General features: G+C 47.5%; 1 protein-coding gene across 3 annotated transcripts in view; it reads right to left on the reverse strand.

Moving 5' to 3' along the window:
• The window catches only part of LOC118218660 (receptor-type tyrosine-protein phosphatase zeta-like), a 32099-nt gene extending 19965 nt beyond the window's left edge, over positions 1-12134 (reverse strand). For 2 of the 3 annotated variants that reach the window (XM_035401237.1, XM_035401236.1), the window contains exons 1-2: positions 11676-12134; positions 3033-3101 (exon numbers count right to left, since the gene is read on the reverse strand). In XM_035401237.1, the coding sequence (XP_035257128.1) occupies positions 3033-3101; positions 11676-11739 (133 nt within the window). In that variant the 5' untranslated portion in view covers positions 11740-12134. The remainder of the gene's footprint in view (positions 1-3032; positions 3102-11675) is intronic. The other variant, XM_035401238.1, reaches the window with a different exon arrangement.
• Between the last annotated feature and the right edge of the window lie 4090 nt (positions 12135-16224).

A 16224-nucleotide genomic window follows, 5' to 3' on the forward strand; every position in this document is an offset into this window, starting at 1 on the left:
CCCCCCCCCCCCCCCTAAACTCCCGGAGCAAAACCTTCTCTGGCGCTGCTGATCTGAAGGCCGATGATCCCGCCCCTGGGAGAAGACAGCCGATCAGAGAGGAGATACGGAAACTGGGCTAGAACCACAGAGCAGCACCACAGGAGTCGATGAGCCAGGCCTCTGCAGTTCACTGAGATGCTGAATGCCCCACAGCGGGGTTTTTATACCGCAGTGGGGTTTTATACAGCAGTGGGGTTTTATACCGCAGTGGGGTTTTTATACCGCAGTGGGGTTTTATACCGCAGTGGGGTTTTATACCGCAGTGGGGTTTTTATACCGCAGTGGGGTTTTATACCGCAGTGGGGTTTTATACCGCAGTGGGGTTTTATACAGAAGTGGGGTTTTATATCGCAGTGGGGTTTTATACCGCAGTGGGGTTTTTATACCGCAGTGGGGTTTTTATACCGCAGTGGGGTTTTTATACAGCAGTGGGGTTTTATACAGAAGTGGGGTTTTATATCGCAGTGGGGTTTTATACCGCAGTGGGGTTTTTATACCGCAGTGGGGTTTTATACAGCAGTGGGGTTTTATACAGAAGTGGGGTTTTATATCGCAGTGGGGTTTTATACCGCAGTGGGGTTTTTATACCGCAGTGGGGTTTTTATACCGCAGTGGGGTTTTTATACAGCAGTGGGGTTTTATACAGAAGTGGGGTTTTATATCGCAGTGGGGTTTTATACCGCAGTGGGGTTTTTATACCGCAGTGGGGTTTTTATACAGCAGTGGGGTTTTATACAGAAGTGGGGTTTTATATTGCAGTGGGGTTTTATACAGAAGTGGGGTTTTATATCACAGTGGGGTATTTTCACGCGGTTCAGCCATTTCTCTCTGTCCTACATCCCCCCCCTCTCTGCATCTTTCTCTCTCCCATCCCTCCTTCCTGTCTCTCTCTCTTTCTCTCTCTCTTAAGTGTCCTTCATTCACATGTAAATAGACTTATTCATGCCTGGGCGCTCGTATTGATGCACACGTCTCCAGCAGTGTACTCTGGGTAAAGCAAATAAATCCCCCCCCCCGCCCCCCCGCCCCCCAATGAACTGACTGAGCGTGCTCAGACCACAACAAAACACCCCCCCCCCCCTCCACTCCCTACCACCACCACAACTTCTGGAGCCGTACCAGAACAAATCACTGCAATTAAAACTTGGGCACCCACCAGTTCTCTCAGTATGAACACTGAGCGCTGCACCATCAGACTCGCCAAGACAGAGATCAGAATTACTGAACTACGCGAAGAACTTCGGCTAAAAACAAACGAGGGAGCAGATCTCAAACGCTGGCTCGCGGGAGCCACATCTCTCCTGTTCTGGGAATAGTCCTTTCAGGCCTCTTTGGCTTTGTTGAGTATAAAGAATGAAAGGATCTCCGGAAAGCGTTCAATGTGCACTTAATGCTGATGTATGAACTGGCTTACAGCTCCCAACCACAACCACACCCATTCACACACTCTTACAAACACACACCTGCACACACGCGCACACACTCACACAAACACACGCACTGCATACGCACTCACACAAAGCCCACACCCAGAGCCATAGCGGCTGTTCTCTCTCAGGTTTTGAGGTGTTGTGCAGGCCACTCTGCAGCTCAGCCCCACAGTCCTCAGCTCCTCTCTCTTACGCAACGCTACACTGCACAGCAACAGACACCCCTTCATCAACATCCTTCAAATTCTTCTCTTTTTAACTGGCAGTCATACGGCTGCAGAGATGTCCGTCGGTTCGGCAGGGACACACACTCTAACGTGTGCGGGCAGCACCTCTGTAGCCCCACTGCTCTCTCCCAGCTCAGATTCTCCCACTTATAATAACTCATTTACACACGACTAACGGCAGTAACATGTTGGGGGTGTGGGAAATAATATATATTTTTTGGGGGCGGGGGGGGGGGGGGGTAAGGGTTAGAATCAGGGTTGTTTAGACATGCAAAAAAAAAAACATGATTTCTCCATCTGATCACATGTCAGGCCGCATCATAAGGGCTGTGTCACAGAGGCTGTGATTACTCTGTTTATCAGTCAGAGGGCTGCTGGCTCAGACGATCTGGGAACCGCTGGCTTACATGCAGCCTCAGGATCCCAGCAGGAAGTACCGCCGCTCCACACAGTCATAACGCTGCACTCAGAAGACACGTCACTCCCTCGAACCTGCGCCAGAAAACCCCGAGAGCCTCCTGACTAACCCCCCCCCCCCCATATTAACAAGAGCAGCTCGATCCCAAGCTCCATAAAATAAACTATCTGAAACAGGTGGAGTCTACGCTCTGCCCACTACGCCATGGCGGAGTCTATGGGAATCTCCTTGTGCCAAGCCCAACATGCCCACGGGCTCTCCGCTGGAACATTCCAGAGGGTAAATCCCAGGGTAATAAAACCGGGAATGCCCCTAAATTTGGAACCAAAGACAGTGGAGCTTAGTTCACATCCACCCGTGGGGACACAGACACAGACGCTACACACGCACAGACACTACACGCTCACAGACACTACACGCTCACAGACGCTACACGCAGTTGTATTTCATACCATTAAAAAAATAATAATTTCCATGAATTTACTCTTCAGGATAAACACGGTGACCTGAGGTGACTGGAAAATGGCCGCCATGCTCCTTATGTTATGACAACCCCATCAATCACAGGCTGGGAGAAGAGGAGTGCCTCGCCTGGGCATGCCCAGACCAAGCCCCCGAGTTCTCTCCTGCCTGCTGAAATATTACAGCACTCACTGCCCTGAGGGTCCCAGAACAGGGCCCAGAACAGGGCCTGCATGCATTATCAGAACTACTGCTCGTCTTTAACGAAAGCGTATCATCAGTGTCCAAGTGGGTGACAGGGGACAGAGTCAGCAACTGACCTGGAGTCAGCCACTAAGCTAGAGTCAGACACTGACCTGGAGTCAGCCACTAATCTAGAGTCAGACACTAATCTAGAGTCAGACACTAATCTAGAGTCAGACACTGACCTGGGGTCAGCCGAAGAGCGCTCACCTGTGTATGACCAGTCGATGCCGTCGGAGAACTTGCGTTGGGTTCTGAAGTATCCGTGCGCCACTTCAGCTGAGACAGAGAGAATGAAATCAGCTCATTGGGTGGCAAAATGTGTTAGCGTGTGTGTGTGAGTGTGTGTGTGTGTGTGTATATATGTTATTAAACAGAGAACGGTAAAATCCTATTAAAACACAATGTTACTCTTCTCCCCCAGTAAATAATCCCACCACCAGCAGTGCTCCCCAGCCTGCTGTACTCAGAACAGTCCTTACGAGTCTTTATGATGTCACAGGTCCAGCACTGGGCCTCAGGCTGACCTCAGATCAGTTCCCTTCAACAGAGCAACGCCACCTAATCCAGAGATCTGGCCTGGCCCCAAACTGAATTACTTCTGTCCCGGATAACAGGACAGCAGTCTCAGCCACTATCTGTCTTTCTCACATCCTGACAAAGCTGTTCACCTTATTTACCAAGATAATAAACACAGCTGCTTCGGACCACACACACAGGGCCCAAACAAGGAGATGTACTTCAAACTCGTCTGGCACCGAGCACTCTCCGTTCAAATATAACCGTCTCCAAAAGTCCTGCTCTTTAATTCAAAATCAGGCACAGCAATGGTTTTCACGGTGACATGACAAAAGTAAATATACTGCAATATTTTAATATCAAATTATGTATTGAATGATAAATATGATAGTTATTTATAAAAAAGGGATGCTCAAAGGCATGGTTGTAGGCTGTAAGGAAGGATGGCTCAGATATAAATGTCTCATTTGCATAGAGTACCTGTTCTCTCGGGGGCTTTTAAATCCATGCGTGGGCGAAGAAATATTAATGTTGCTCTTTCTCTCTGGTCTGCCCACTAATGACAGAGAGCTTTATCTCAACACCGTGGGTGCAGATGAATCAACGTGCTGATGCGGCCGCAACCTCACAGAAACACAGAGCCCCTGCTAGCACAGCTCACTGAGCTGTGCCTCATAGAAACACAGTGAGAACCCTGAGCCTCTGCTAGCACAGCTCACTGAGCTGTGCCTCATAGAAACACAGTGAGAACCCTGAGCCTCTGCTAGCACAGCTCACTGGCTGCGGCGTGCCTTATGAAGGGGTCTACATGTGCAGGTTTTATTTTACAGGAAGCAGACACAACAATGTTTAGCTTTAAAAATCAGTTAGCCTAACCAAAATGTAAAAAATAAGCATACCGTTTAAGTATTTCGTGCATGTACTGCTGTTATATATTACAGAATTTATGAAACTCATATATATTTGACTGCTACTCTGAATTAGCAGAATTATAGAATATTAAACATCGTCTGTGTTTAACAAGCTAGGCTGGGGTTGGCCGCAGAGGCTAAGATAATTAATCTCGCATCTCCCCTTCAAAGCACTCTTTGCATGCCTAAGAGCTGCCTGTGAGCACTTCAGAGAGAGAGTGAGAGAGAGAGAGAGAGAGAGAGAGAGAGAGAGGGAGAGGAAGGGAAAGAGATAGAGAGGGAGAGGTTGAGAGAGAGAGAGAGGGGAGAGACAGTGATTAGTGTGTAATTACTGATTAGCATGGCTGCTCTCTCATTTCCTCCACACACACGTGAAGCTCCCGGCCTGAGGGTGATCCTGACAGATCATGCTCATGCACGTGTGTACGACACCCCAGCCTCTCTCACGCTCGTGCACGTGTGTATGACACCCCAGCCTCTCTCACGCTCGTGCACGTGTGTATGACACCCCAGCCTCTCTCACGCTCGTGCACGTGTGTACGACACCCCAGCCTCTCTCACGCTCGTGCACGTGTGTATGACACCCCAGCCTCTCTCACGCTCGTGCACGTGTGTATGACACCCCAGCCTCTCTCACGCTCATGCACGTCGTCTCACTGTTTGTGCTCCCATTCTGTTGCATGAGTGGACTTCCTGTTTGTGTCTGTGGTATGATTAGTGAGGTAGAATAAAGAAGTTCACACAACATACAAACAGAATCTGCTCTCAATTTAATATATTATAGAAACTTACAACACAAAACACACACTCCACTATCAGCTACATGCATTATAAACACTCACCACACAAAACACATGCGCTCAGATGCACAGGAGGCTGTAGCTGGCAGTGACTCAGCCCTGAAGCTTTCCGCAAAGCACAGCCCAGCTGTTCCTGTAAGACGGTACTGCTTATTAAAATAGATTTAATTAACATACACACACACACACACACTCACACACACACACACAGACACACACACTCACACACACACAGACACACACACACACACACACACACACACACTCACACACACACACACACTCACACACACACACACACACACAGAAAGGCACGCGTGATGAAGATGAACAGCTGAGAGGAAGGGGCCCTATGGCGGGCCCCCAGTACCCCACAGAGACAGAGAGACCAAAGAATCCAAGGATCCGATCCACCGGAACCAATAAAGCAGGAGATTCCCTGTCATAATTTCATTTCCCAAGCCTGACAGCTGAGGATACAGCATGTGACTGTGTGACTGTCTCCATGAACACTGGTGTGTGTGTGTGTGTGACTGTCTCCATGAACACTGGTGTGTGTGTGTGTGACTGTCTCCATGAACACTGGTGTGTGTGTGACTGTGTGACTGTCTCCATGAATACTGGTGTGCGGAACTCCAGATTACCACCCAGCTGCTGGGGTCTTGGACCTGACATGCGAGATGTACAGTAACTATGGGAACGGTCGCCAGGGAACAGCTGGGGTTTAACCCTGTAGAACCTCTCTCACACTCGGCCTGGGCACTGCCCTCCGCCTCACACTCGGCCTGGGCACTGCCCTCCGCCTCACACTCCTGGAGCACGCTGCCCAAACGAACAAGAAATATACTGCAAAACACTGGATTTTATTTTAGCATATTTTGCTATATTTAGACATTTTTTGAGAAACTATAATGTTATTTAAATATTTTATTTCAGCGGTATATTACATAAAAAAACATGTACTGTATTATCTAAACATCGCAATGATTCATATATTTTCAAGTGTATATATTATTTCAGTTCATTTTCAGTGACGTACAGTATTCCATTTTGATGAGGACACATATGCACTTGCTAAATGCTGGGAACATAAACGCAGTAATCTGAAGGGCTTCCATTCACAACACTGCACCAGCTCATGCCACATGCACAACACCGTACATAACAACTACAACCTGCAAAACTACAAATGACCTGCAAAACTATAGCAATCTACAAAACTACAAAAACCTACAAAACTACGGCAACCAACAAGAAAACAACATGTTAAATCCCCAACGCCATCTAGGAATAAGTAGTGGGTGGCAAAGCAATAACCATCTTATTGTACAGGAACAATGGGACAGGACTAAACAGGAGAAGTAGAAAAGTGTTAAAAGATACAAGACCACAAGACCACAGTTCCCCTCTCTGATAGAGGTGCGAGAGGCCCCCCCCCCACACACACACACACACACATACACACACACACACACACGCACACACACACATACACACACACTCACACACACACACACACACACACACACACACACACATACACACACTCACATCAGCATGCAGAACGCATCCCTCCCCAGTTCCGGTAAACAAGCCCGCCCCCCCCATGGCTTCTGGCCACGCTGACCCCCCCACACGCAGCCGCCCGCACGTCGCCATGGACACCGAGTCAGGCCCATTCGTTCCGCTCCTTCCGCTCGCTCGCCCTGTTCACACTGTCGCCCTCTCTCACCCAGGCTCAGCCCGTTCTGGCACAGCCTTACTGCTGACTGCACAATAAATACCCACAATGCCAAGCGCCAAACTACAGCTTTTTCTACGATAGCTGCTCCTCTCTTTCTCTCTCAGCCAAAAGCAGACTTTAGCCCCAAAGCCTGTTGCTCACACCCCTGTTCTCTGAGTGTGAGCAGAGAGTAACGGCTTTGGCCTGCTCCCCCCCAGCAGCACCCTTCCAGCCCTCAGTCCCGACCCCCCAGGGTTCTGCGAAACAGGTGAAATCCTGATCGTGAGGGTAAATCATTCAGGGGGATAAAGAGCTGGACCCACAGGCCCTGCGGGGGCGGGCGGGAGACCCTGCACCATTCAGCCATTGATTTGTTTTCTCTCCCACCATTCCCACTCAATGTGACCCTGCAAACACAACACATCCGGCTCAGAGCGGCTCCCACACACACACACACACACACGCGCACGCACACACACACACCTGCTGTGAGCTCAGTACATACGCACAGTCAGGAGTTACGCTGTGCAAGACCACCTACCTGCACACAGGTGATCTTCAGGTGCCCCTGACAGAATTTCACTCCGCTAACGTTGAGCAGAGGGTCTCCCAGGGCAACGGTGACAAACGAGGGAAAGCGAGGTGCTTAGTATGATTGGGGTTCAATATCTCCCATAGAACATGTGACCAGTGACCCTGAGACGCACCGCACCTGCTATCCTGAGTGATGTCATAACTGAGGAGGAGAAAAGCAGGCGGGGGGACAGGATCACACAGCAGCCTGGCGAGGAAGGCCTGCCCTGTGATTGGCTGACGCTGGCACCACTCCAACTCTAGCTGTCGATCAGCCGCGAGTGCAGCCACGCCAGGAATAACCCGTTCCTCCATAGCGAGGATCTGTGTGGATCTGCTCATGTCTACGGGAGAGCACAGAGGAGCTGGCCTTGTAACCTAAAGGTCACAGGTTCGATTCCCAGGGTCGGATACTTCCCTTGAGAAAGGTACTTTCTTGTGATCCATACTTAACCTGCATTGCTTCAGCATATATCCAGCTGTATAAATAGATGCAATGTAAATGCTGTGTAAAATGTTATGTGAGTCGCTCTGAATAAGAGCCTGTAATGTAATTACAGTTGTGTGTCAGGACTGGGTCAGCTGCAAATGAATTGCCCTGCTTGGGATCAATAAAGTTGTCTGAATCTGAATCTGAATCTGAATGTAATGCCTTCCTGAAGAGCCTGAGAGCCAGGCCTCTACAGAGCCTCTCCGCTCCTGCCTTGTCTGATCCTGCCTCCACAGCTCTTATGAATCACTCACGACCTGACAGTTTGTTACAGGTCACTAGAAGGCTCAGTTCTTAAAAGTGTGTGTCGTGTGTGTTATGCTGATATACACCGGGTATCTCAGTCACAGGGGTAACTGTCAGGCTCTACAAGCAGCAAAACAGTCACTGCTGCATTCTCACAGTGTTTAGCGAAGGGAACAAACGACCACGCCTTTACAGCCCCCGGCTCACCCCCTGGATCAGCACCAGACTGTGCTCCCCACACTGCAGAACCTTCGCTGCACCCTGTCCGGATCAAACCAGCCAGGACAGGGCCACGGGCCCACAGGAGGATCAGAGGATGAGCCCAAACACGTTCATCTCAAAACCGCAAACCGTGCGAAACCGCCGCTGCCCGTGATGTGGCTTCAGTCATTATGACATCATAAACCGCTGCCCAAAGCAGCGCTGGATCTGAGCGCTGCTCTTCCAGAAAATAAAAGTCGAGGGGGAATGTCCGCTTGGACAATAAGTCATGAAACCAGCATTGTGAAGAGTAACAAAAGCCGCTGTCTTTGTCCAGGCAGATGCGACACACTCTACTCTACACACTGGGGCCTCATTTTCAAGTCTTCTACAAGAAAAAAAAACAAGGCATGCTTCATTACCTTTTATTTTTTTAACCTATTATTTTCTTGCGTTCCATGGCTGATGTGTTCTGGGCTAATTAGTTTGTGCTAAAAGCTGACTGTAGTGTGTTAAACCAAGAATGCATGTTTTACCTTTTTAACATGATAGAATCTCTCTCTTTCTCTCTCAGTACATTGTGAATAGTGGTGCATGCAGTGTTCATTTTCTCATGCAAGCAGTGCAGTTATTTTGGATATTTCAGATAGATGTGCGCCAGCATATTCGCAGGCAGTGTGAGACCACACACAGACTGTTAGAGAGGGCGAGAAATCAATAACTTCCCACCAGCAAGTCAATAAGCTTCCCCTGCCTCTCCCACACGACCTCATTACAGCCGGGCCTGTTAGACAGGAGCGAGGCCGCCCCTCTGAACACTGCCATTAATTAACACTTAATTAATCACCTAATTAAGGGGCCCATGGTGAGCACAGGGGAGATCTGGAGCCTGTGGTGAACGGGTTGGGAGGACAGATATGCAGACAGACACAAAGACACAGGGCCAAAAGCATGAGGACTCATTAAGTGGAAAACGCCTTTTTTTCTGTGGTGGACTCTTTAGAGGATCGGTTCTAGGATGACACACACACAGAGCAAAGGGATAAATTAAGTGGAAAAGGTCTTTTTTTCTTTATTGGAATCTTTAGAGGATGGTACACCCTGAAACCAGGATGGGGCCAGGATAGGACAGTAAGGCAGTAACAGACAAAGGACGCCGAAAAGCTGGATCCCAGTGGGTCAGTCAGGACCACCTTCAGGCCAGAAGCTTCACACGTGTGTGGAGGAAATGAGAGAGCGGCCATGCTAATCAGTAATTACACACTAATCACACGCACACTATAAAAGACCAAAATGCTTCTCTCCCTCTTTCTCCCTGTCTCTCTCCCTCTTTCTCCCTGTCTCTCTCCCTCTTTCTCCCTTTCTCTCTCTCACTCTCTCTCTGGCATGCCCACTCAGCCAGTCTCACTTCCGTTCAGAATGCCCCCTTCCATCACCAATACAAAGTGCCCAGTGCCCTGAAACATATGCCCACCTACTACCCAATGGGAAGCTGCTCTGCCTCTCAGCTGGAGCATGCTGACCAATCAGAACCTCAGAGAGAGAGAGGGAGAGACAGCTTACTCCACTACTCTTTGCAAGTTTTTTTTTTTTTTTGACAAAAGTATACAAACATCACTTCATATGCATGCCAGAGGTAATCAATGACATTCTCAATCAAATAAAAAAATAGCATCTGTTCCAATGTGGGACCGTTTTAACAGCCTTTCTGTTAAATGGGGAGGAAATTGTATCATATGAAACTTAGCATCAATTACAAAGAGTAAACAGATACTTACTCTTCTTAAACATCGATTTGTGTATGCAAAGGTTTAATCAGATAGAAAATATCAGCATCCTCTTTCTTGTAATTTGTTAAACGAAGAATCACGCACTCAAACCCTATAAGAAATATTTGAACATACATGAGATGTAATGTCCAGAAACAGTTAGTATTCAGAATTTCAGTATAGTCATAATACCAAAACACCTCCAGTTTGTAGGTCACTGAAGGAGCAGTTGGTATCGATATCATTCTTGAACCTTTTCAAAAACAATTTGGGAGAATAACATCTGTGAACCACTTTAACATCTTTGTTATCAAGTATCTGTGAGATGGAGTCCAAACTTTATTCCAGTCAATTTTATCCACACGTCTATTCCAACACAACACGACTTTAGGAGATGAAACAAGTTCCCTCTGAAAAAGAGAGCGGATCTTCCTATTGTTAGAGGATGGACAGAAAACAAATATTATCAACCTGGTGCATCTAAGAGATCAAAGGACGGCACAATGCCAGGTAAGCTACCTGGTTGTTTAGGCCCTTCGTAAGCATGAAACTCCCAGACACAACAGCAAATTATTTAGCAGTAATTGGAATATTATAATGGGATTTTAAAAAATTCGCTATGCTTGAAAGGAGATCGTTTAACTTTAACTATCGTTAAATAATTGGCGCTCCTGCTCTCTACTCAGCCGCAGGACAACAGAATCACAACAAAATGACGTCACGAAAATGAAATGACATCACAGGAAAAAGTATAACAGACACACGCGCACACAGAATATGCACCCACTCTTGCAGACCACCACAAACACCCGGTTTTTTGTTCTTCCATGCTGATAAGTGTTATGTACTTTTTTAGGGTTTAATGACATTTTCTCAACAAATTTCTGGACTCTTCAGACAGCCGCCGCCATGCTTCCCCCCCTAAACAAACCGGGAAACAACTTGGGACTTTCTCTGTAAGAGGCATCTCATCTCTGTACAAACCATTAATTCACGCGGGTGCCATAGCCTACAGCGCGTGCAGTAAACATTCTCAAGCCTCCATTCTCTCTCAATAACATCGGCCGCACCGTACACTCACTTTTTATGGCGACGCTGAAGGTGAATCCATACTAAAATCCATCCAAGTAAAGAACTCCGTGCATTTACACAATAAATAATGAAAACGGTGAAAATTATCATTTCCATTAACTCCTGTATATTCAGGGGACCGATCCCTGCGCTCACCGAACGTACTTTAAATGAAAGTTATTCATACACATGTTTCTCCTTCTACGGTGGCTGTCTAGATGGCGAAACAATAACTGAATTCTGGCCATTTTCCGTGAAGTAAAAGCGTAAATGTAGACATGTTTACGCTCTTGCACTAAAGGAACATCCACGTCCTACGGCAAAAATCCTGTTGGCGCTTGAACTTAACGCGCAGAGCGTTCCCATGGACGATCGAGGCTACCAGCGTGACATTTCCAAAACACAACGTTTAACGCAGCGTGAAGCCTATTCCCCGAAATGTCATCGATCAGACAGTGTAAACGCTGCGTGTGTCTGAGCTTAAAAGCAAGTGTGTCATTTCAACTAGAACAGACAAAGAATAAAACAATAGAAAACTCCAAGTTCTTACCTATTTGACAGGTAAGCAAGAGATGCACCAGCAGCAGAGAGCCCCTGTGTACAGTTACGCCCATATTGTTCCTCTCAATCAGCAAGACTTGCGCACATACGTCTCCTTAGGTGCGAAGTTTTCCGGAGTATGGGAATTGAACTCCCCAGGGCGCGTGGAGATGCTATACTTGATTCATTCCTCCGCGTGTCTGCCCGTCGGTAGCATTCGCCCCTGTCACGCTGAGGTCTCGCTCCGGAGCGGCTGCACGGACTCGGCGACTGGAAGCGCGCGTGTGTTTGTTTGTGTGTGTGAGAGGGAGGGAGAGAGAGGGTGAGAGAGAGAGAGAGTATGTGCAGAGAGATTGGGCGTGTGCGCCGCCCACAGCCCACAACCACGCCGTGACACGATGTGCTGGCTCCGCGGGAAGTAAACGCTTCCACCTTAAAATTTGAATCTCAGAAAAATTAGATCATTTTTGCATCATTTCCCGATTCACGTCTGGTAAAGGAGTAAGGGGCAAGATTAAGATCGCTTGACCATCGCGTTAGTGGAAGGAATCGGATATTGTTTAACAGTTAGCACAATCTGTCATCTAATGGGACGAAAAAGAACACGCGCGCGCGCGCGCACGCGCTGCACCGGTCATTATTCCGTTCCATTCTCCCCCCAGCCTTCAACTGTGCTTTAAAAGTATGGGGACATGTTCCTCCTGAACAAAACATGACACTCAGATACTCCCATGGCCTTTGGGGAGGGGGGTGGTCGTTAAAGACAAGGTCAGGCAGGGATATATGGGGGGACACACCCGCTGAAAGTGTCTGTGCGCTCCTGTTAATATCTCCCTCAGGTTTACACGCGCACGCTCTGCTTGTGATCGCTCTCCAGCAGGGGTCCACTTAAGCAGGATAATATAACCCCTGAGATTTACATAATATTAAACAGTCCGTCCCACCAGCCCAGATGGTAAGCTGCTTGAATGTAGGACAGAGATTCCACTGATGCTTCCCATAACAACTCCAGAGTGTAATCAGGAAATATCGACCTTATACGCAAAACAATATTTCCCATGTTCAAATTTGACTGTATAAAAGATCATTTTTTGAGGTATTTTTTAATTGTAACACACACACACCTTTGGATTACACATTGCCACGGTCATCCTTGTTTTTACTCTATTTGAATACATTTGCATAATTTATCCGAGATTATCTTTAATTTATGCAGGAGCCTGATCCTCACTTGTTGGAATGCATCTTTTCATTCAAATACTTCTCCTTTTGTACCCAGAAAACAGGCGTTTGTGCATGTGTGTGTGTGTGCATGTGTGCTTACCTGTATGTATATTTGTGAAGTATTTGTGAAAGTAAATAAATACCGGACATTCACATACATACACGGACTGCACCAAGCGTCAGAAGAAATTCAATAATAAATGCTGTCAGTCCAGAAACAATCCTGCAATAAGTGGAATTTTAGGCTACGGTATTACAAACGCCAAAGCAGAGCTGTGGTCCGCTCACCACGGAGCACTGACATCAGCTGAAACGCTCTGCGAGGAACGGTCAGTTTCCAAGGAGCGGAACCCAAAAGCACGAGCGCAGAACAATTCAGTGTGATGTCACAATTGAAGCATTGTTGATGTGATGTCATCCCATCGCCGGGAAACAAGAGTGATGAAGGGAAAACGGGCAGCTGCTCAGAACAGCCAATGTTCATCCTCAAATATTACACTTAAAAAGGGAAGAGAAATGCATGATTACTGACTAAATTGGTTGCAAAAAAATTAATAAATAAAAATGATATATGCACAGATGTAAAGAAATTGCAAACACAGATCCGCCAGTCATTTTAAGGAGATGCAGTGTGCAATAATTGAAAGCTCCCCTTTGTCATACAGCACATCAATAAAAAATGTGAGTGTAGCAGTGAAAAATGGTAGATATTGGCAAATGCACAGTGGTGAGAACGTGTGAAAGACCGGTATTGATGAGCCAGCCTCTGGTGCAGTCGAGAGGGATTATCTGAAACAGGAAAATCAATCAAATTCTATTTGATATGGCACAAAGGACACATCACAGAGAGCTTCACACACAGCATTTCTGGAGCGGACGATGCTTTGGCAACAGAAACGATCGTGTCATAGTCACGGAAGTACGGTATGATCAAATTGAGGCCGATCTACCTGTGGCAGACCTAACGATGCCATCTGCAAGGGAACACACAGGAACGCCTGAACATGGCCTAATAACCTGGAAGACAGTATTGAACTCAACTCCCCCTTTAAAGAGATCCATATTTAGAGCCAGCTGACACCAGAGTGAGGTGGGGGGGTTGCTCTCTCACACACACACAGTCTCTCTGACACACATACGCTCTCTCTCTCTCTCACACACACACACACAAGAACAAGCTGCCAATCAAGTTGACTAAATTTGACATTGTCTTACGCAGCTGGGCTCCAAATGTTGGAGTCCGGCTGCATAATTGTGTCTTTGCAGAAAGATCCTAAGTCAGAAACCTGCAAAGAACTCGAAAGAAAACCCGAAGAAACTATTCATTGTCCATAAAGGACAGCAGAATGCACAATAATGGATGAATTTACACTGCAATGATGCTTACAAAATGTTTCCTGTCAACAGAACACCCGCGATGTCTGAGATCACACCGTTCTCACATGGCCGCTTTGAGCCATTACATTACGTTCACTTTGCAAACACTCTCATCCTGAGAGACTCACACAAGCGCCTGGAACCGGGTCAGGTACAGTGCCAGGACTCTTTTGGTTCATTCACAGGATGTTGACCCCCCCTCCAAGAAAAAAAAACAAAAACAGGCATCAAAAAGAACAGTTTAGACCGACGGAACTATCAATAAATCAAAACCCAAAGTTTGTGAGAGTCTTGCATGAGTGTGTGGGTGTGTGTGTAGGTGTATATATAAATGAAGGTGTGTGTGTGAACTCCTATGTATGGGGGGAGATTACAATAACAGAATCCCAGTGAAGTGGAGAAGTTTCTGACACCCTGACCCAGGACGGGCCGGCAGCAGGACGGGGGGGGGGTTCAGGGATAGAGAGGTGCTGGGGGGTCCTGCACAAAGCCCCCTCTAATTACGGGAAGCCATGCGAGCCGCGGCTCCCCACAAAAACGCAGGACTGAGCTCGCAGGCCCGGGTATCCTAGCAACAGGCAAGCCGTGAGGAGAAAGGGGGAGCTGGGGCGTGGGGAACCACACACAGTGAGCGGAACAAAGACACCGCACACTCCCCCCTCCCAACGCCCGAGAAACACAAATCCTGCAGCCCCACAGACCTGCTCTAAAAGGGAAGCTTTTACTTAGTGCTCTGTGTCACTAGCCTCTGCACACACACACACACACACTCACACACATGCGCGCGCACGCACGCACACACACGCACACACACAGTGAGTGCCTAACTGAGGGGACTAACCTGTCAGTCTGTGCTTCTGTATGAGAAGCACATTTTTAACCACTAAAATGTTCTTTCATTTTACTTCTTGATTCCACAGAAATGTGACCAGGAGTTTTTTTTTTTTTTTTTTAAATGTTCATTTGAATTTTATTATTGGTTCTGTCCAGCAGACACAAGTCCCAAGTGCATCACCCATCCTGTCCAGAGCCCAGCGGCTCTGGTTTCCTATTTAGCCCTTGCTGCATTTGCGTTTAACGTGGCTCGAGAAAACACATGAAAGTTCAAAAACCTTAAGCTGACCCAAAACATCCCCCCATCTGTCAGTGCAGCCATTTCCCCAGAGCTGGTTTCCAGTGCGCACACACACACACACACACACACACACACGGGACCACAGTGCAAAGGTCACGACCTAAACCCGTTTCGCAAAACCAAACACCTCAAGGCGCACTCTCACGAGCAGCCCCCAGCCCATCATAAGGGCTCCGCGCTTAGAGCATAATCCGGTTACGTCGGGGTTACATCCCGCTATAATCCTGCCGCAGTGCTTTTGACCGGGAGCAACGGCGTGTTGGGGAGATGGAGGACGGCCATGTTTTCCACGCTGGAGTGTACTATCCTTAATCGGCAGCACGTCTCTAAATAACCCAGCCGCCTGTTCATGGGCTTATCCGCCCCCCCGCATTACTCACGCGGACGCAATCTGCTGTCTCTGGTCCTTGGACACCAGCCTACTCCACTCCAGTCAAATGATCAGTTGTTTGAACTGCTGCTTCACACGCCTGTTCCCATAGCAACCTGGACTGCATTAATCTGAACCACACGGAGTCCGAGACTTTTTTTATCCCCCCCAAAAAACTTCACTTGCACTGAAACCAAAATATCAGCTTGGAAAAATTAAGATACATACTGGTATACTATATGACCAAAAGTATATGGACTAGGCCCCATCGTTCCAGTGAAGGCAAATGAGATGTTGGACATCAGGTGTCCACATATTTTTGGCCATGTTGTGTATCTCAAACTGCTGCGTTTATATTTAAATAATGCTTGTATTCCTTGTGTGTTGTATCAAACTTTTTAAAAACTGCAATGAAATTGTGTTTTTTAACTGTGGTGCAAGTGGGAGTATTTG

This window comes from Anguilla anguilla, chromosome 19 (genome assembly GCF_013347855.1).
Source record: "Anguilla anguilla isolate fAngAng1 chromosome 19, fAngAng1.pri, whole genome shotgun sequence".
NCBI classification, from domain to species: Eukaryota; Metazoa; Chordata; class Actinopteri; order Anguilliformes; family Anguillidae; genus Anguilla; species Anguilla anguilla.